The sequence below is a fragment of the Hippocampus guttulatus genome, chromosome 5, assembly GCF_054856545.1.
Source record: "Hippocampus guttulatus isolate MCC_2025c chromosome 5, RoL_Hgut_1.0, whole genome shotgun sequence".
NCBI classification, from domain to species: Eukaryota; Metazoa; Chordata; class Actinopteri; order Syngnathiformes; family Syngnathidae; genus Hippocampus; species Hippocampus guttulatus.
The window spans coordinates 15,669,216-15,673,791 of NC_141265.1; the positions used below are offsets into that span (position 1 = coordinate 15,669,216).

The 4,576-nt window shown below is 48.2% G+C and overlaps 1 protein-coding gene across 2 annotated transcripts; it reads left to right on the forward strand.

Annotated features, from left to right (window-relative positions):
- The first annotated feature begins 1,366 nt into the window (after positions 1 to 1,366).
- Positions 1,367 to 3,915, forward strand: htr1aa (5-hydroxytryptamine (serotonin) receptor 1A a). Of its 2 annotated transcripts, none has more exons than XM_086111417.1 (2): positions 1,367 to 2,911; positions 3,508 to 3,915. In XM_086111417.1, the coding sequence occupies exon 1, from the start codon at positions 1,631 to 1,633 to the stop codon at positions 2,891 to 2,893; it is 1,263 nt and encodes a 420-aa protein (XP_085967543.1). In that variant the 5' UTR covers positions 1,367 to 1,630; the 3' UTR covers positions 2,894 to 2,911; positions 3,508 to 3,915. The 2 variants fall into 2 exon arrangements, with proteins under 2 accessions (XP_085967543.1, XP_085967544.1); XM_086111418.1 differs by having other exon boundaries at positions 3,527 to 3,915.
- The last annotated feature ends 661 nt before the right edge of the window (positions 3,916 to 4,576 follow it).

Below are 4,576 nucleotides of genomic sequence, written 5' to 3' on the forward strand. Positions count from 1 at the left end.
AAAAAAGTTCCACCACCCTGCCCAGTGCCCTCTTGTTATAATAGAGTACAATAGGATGAGGCCTGCTCGTGGTCCCTTTGTGCGGGCAACACAGTGCAGTGCGGCCACTGCGTGCTCAACATAAGGCGGGGGAGGGGTGGGGGCGACAACGTAGTCGTCATATGCAGTCAGCTTTTTCCCAGCCAGAAGAAAAAGAAGTATGAGATGTGAGTCAACCACCTTTTACTGAAACGGAAACATATCAGGACATTCGATAATTGGGTGAACCAAGCGCGCAGGCGTTTCCCATGGAACTTGAATGCAGCACGAGCATCCTGCTGCTTTTATTAACACTGTAATGAAAAAAAAATCTTATCGTATGCATTGTATACTGATCAGCATTGTATACATGAACCAAGAAAATACTTTGCTCTTCTTTTTTTCCTTTGTCATGTCATTAAAACAGTTTACTTTTCAAATTGGTCTACCGTTCCTCATGTCGGCGGTCAACTTCGACTTCTACCAGCTAATCATCAATGGAAAAAAAAACCCAATCGATCATCGAAGTAAATTATAATTATATTTTATGGTGCTATCTATTTATTCATGTACGTATCTATTTATGTAAAATCGATAGAACGTGTATGTTCTGAGTGTGTCTGACTACAAGTTCACCTCCGTGGAGGTTCCACTTCCATCTCCCCACACCAAAGCCTAAACGCCAAATGTGCGTCAGAAAAATGAACTCATGTTACCTGACATCTGGCATCGATCAATTTGTGGGTAGAGCTCGTCGTTATTTTATCATGTAGGCTACACTTTGTTTTGACATTTTCATTTGATGGTGTGAGGTGCATTTTTTTTTCCTAATGACAAATCTGTGCGTTGGCCCTGTAAAATTTGAGACACGGCTCTAGAATCAGAGCCTCGCCCGGAACTGGCTGCAATACTGCCCGTGTACAGCAGAGGGCAGCAGCAACTGCCCTTTCTATACACTGTTAGAGTTGTGAAATAGCTCGCACGGCTTTTTCATGAACTCTTATTAAGAAATGTTTTAAAACCCACAACATCGTGTCACATTCAAAAATTGCACGATAGATATGGATTTTATTTTAAGAATTGATCACTGTTCACCTTAAAATCCAACCTGAATCACATCATCTGGCGTTTGCATGATTTAAAATAAAAAAACGTTAATGAGTGAAGGGAGACAGAAGAGAGCAGCAATCCGGCGGAGTGAGATGAGAGGTGGAAGAGAAAAAAGAGGGGGAGCAGTCGGCGTACGAGCGCCTCTTAAAGGGGGAGAGACCCCTGGGTCTGACGTGTGGCGAGGATGCTGCTATAAAATCATTCACGTCGTCACCGAGCTCAGATGACTCTCGGCACCAGTGAGCGGGCAAGGCTGTCCCCTCTCACGGGACACACAACACCCCCCACACCCCCTCATGTAAAACAGTACGCGCGCGCGCACCCAAGCGCGCGTCATGCGTCCTGAGAGTAACTCGCCACCTCGGCTGGAGCGCGCCAGGACGCACGCGATGAGCACCGGTACCGGCAGTGGCTGAGGGACAGCCGGCTTCGCAACCCTGACATCTTCCCGGGCTGGCTGCATGCCCTCCCCGCGCCGAGCCGGGAAAGTTGCGCTCAAAGTATGGATTACCTTCCGGGCACAGGTAACAATAGCAACGCCACCTTTGGGTACTCGCCCGGGGTGGAGGTGGTGGCGGACTGGCTGGGCTCCAACAACAACAACAACAACAACAACAACACCACCGGCGGCTCCGACTCCTTCCCGTACGCGCAACTGGGCTACCAGCTCGTCACCTCGCTGCTGCTGGGCGCGCTCATCCTGTGTTCCATATTCGGCAACGCGTGCGTGGTGGCGGCGATCGCCCTGGAGAGGTCCCTGCAGAACGTGGCCAACTATTTGATCGGATCCCTGGCCGTGACGGACCTCATGGTGTCGGTGCTGGTGCTGCCTATGGCGGCCCTGTACCAGGTGTTGAACAAGTGGACCCTGGGCCAGGAGATTTGTGACTTGTTCATCTCTCTGGACGTCTTGTGCTGCACGTCGTCCATCCTGCACCTCTGCGCCATCGCCCTGGACCGCTACTGGGCCATCACGGACCCCGTAGACTACGTCAACAAGCGCACCCCGAGGAGAGCCGCGCTCCTCATCAGCGTCACCTGGCTGGTGGGCTTCTCCATTTCCATCCCGCCCATGTTGGGCTGGAGGAGCGCCGAGGACCGAGCGGACCCGGACGCCTGCATCATCAGCCAGGACCCGGGCTACACCATTTACTCCACCTTCGGGGCGTTCTACATCCCCCTCATCCTCATGCTGGTCCTGTACGGGCGCATCTTCAAGGCCGCTCGCTTCCGGATCCGAAAGACGGTGAAGAAGACGGAAAAGGTCAAAAGTGAGCGCTGCTTGACTTTGTCCCCCGCGGCGCTCCACAAAAAAAGCAACGGGGAGGCGGGCGGCGGGAGGCCGTGCTTCAACGGCGCCGTACAGTTCGGCGACGAGGCCGAGTCCCTGGAGGTGATGGAGGTGAGCGGCTCCAAAAGCCACCTGGCCCTGCCCAACACCCCGCAGTCGTCATCGCACGAAAACCTCAGCGAGCGGAACTGCGGCGCCAAACGCAAATTGGCGCTGGCCCGAGAGCGCAAGACGGTGAAGACGCTGGGCATCATCATGGGCACGTTCATCTTTTGCTGGCTGCCCTTCTTCATCGTGGCCCTGGTGCTTCCCTTCTGCGCCGAGAGCTGCTACATGCCCGAGTGGCTGGGTGCCGTCATCAACTGGCTGGGCTACTCCAACTCGCTGCTCAACCCCATCATCTACGCCTACTTCAACAAGGACTTCCAAAGTGCTTTCAAGAAGATAGTCAAGTGCAAATTCCACAGGCCGTAAACCGCGCCACTCCATTAGGTACACCTACCGCACCGTCCGCCGGCGTCCAAATGCAAGAGCTGCATCGGAATCACTTTGGTTTTTTTGTTATGAACCATGTCTATTACTGTGGTTGTAGTTTGCAGTGCATCACATTGTGTGCGTAAAACAAGCAGACAAAACACCAGCTAGCTGCTTAGCTTCTTCCATTAGCATCAAAGCTGACACAAAACTGTAAAAGAATTTTTTTTTCACCCTGCAGATGTAATGTTGAACTAGAGTACAAAAAGGATTGACGCTGTCAAGTTTTATTTCTTGAATTTGTTGAATAATTACCATGAGTTCTTTACTGATCTTTATGTCATGTGGTGATCATATTCGTTTTATATTGTTTGTATATAATTCTGTCCGAGACGTGTTAATTTCAGCAACTACTTTCGATTTTTTTTAATGGTTGCATTTTTTTATTTAGGTCTAATTTTATTCATTTAATACATTTGCTCTGGATTTTTTATATTAATTAATTAATCCTTTTTTTCTTGCAATTGAATATGTTATCAAATTTATTAATTTATAATTTATTTATTTAATCTATTTTAATAAAAAACAATTGTTACATACCTCTCTTTTTACAGGCAGATGCTTTTTTTGCAGCTCATGACTTCGTGCAGGTGTACCTGATAAAGTGTGCCATGAGAACGCAGGGAAGGACTCACGTTCAGCAACATTCTGGGGGAGTTTCTCAAAGGACAAGAGGACATGTTTACAGACAGTACAGAGAGAAAAAAAAAAGTTTGTAAAATAGCAATTCAAATGCACAGACTTCAATTCAGGCTCAGTCTTTGTGTGTCACAAAGCCTCTGACAAAAACAAAACGAGGACTCTTCATACGTGTGTCGATTCAGTGTTGTGCCGGCTGTGTTTGTTGCCTGTATGCAATGACGCCCCAGCGTTGCCAAGTGCTCTCCATCCATGCATTTCTGTCATGCAGGTCAACATCACAAGCTTTGAAGCACTGAAACAATAAAATGCAATCCAAGTCAGTCCTTATGAAGCTAACTGGAGTCCATTTCTGGTTGGGGAAACAAGGAGAGCAATGAGGCAGCCTGGTTATTAACTTATTTCTGCTCATAAATCTTCATATACGTCACGTGGCATTTATCATGTGTGGTGCAGCTTGGGGAGGGCGAGGGGGTGGGGGGGGGCAAAGCAACTTATCATACTGATGATGATGATGATGATGTTATCAACAGCGTGTCTGAGGCCGTTCTGCAACTGGACACAGAGCAAAGGCTTTCCCGCAGCTATTTATGACAAGAACAACAAAAACAACAACAAGGTGAAGACAAGACAGAATGGATGGAGGCAAAGTGTGTTGTCGTCTTCATAATTCGCACAGCGGACACTTTATTAGGTGCCTTTATGAAAACATTAAGAAACACTAAAAACATGAATGCAGCTTTGGCTAAGGAATTATATGTGGTGTATAAAGGCAAAAGTGATGCCGCATCCCACAATGCAATGGAGTACTGTGTGACACTAGGACTAAAAATAAGAAGAAGAAGAAAAGAAAATAATAATAATAATAGGTGGCACGGTGGGCAACCGGTAAGCACGGCCACCTCTGGCTCCGGAGTGGAGTTTGCATGTTGCCTGCGTGGGTTTTCTCCGGGTAGTTCGGTTTCCTTCCGCATTCCAAATACA

What these genes read in the sequence shown, in the direction of transcription:
- htr1aa (XM_086111417.1), top strand. Translation starts at nt 1,631, where the DNA reads ATGGATTACCTTCCGGGCACAGGTAACAATAGCAACGCCACCTTTGGG.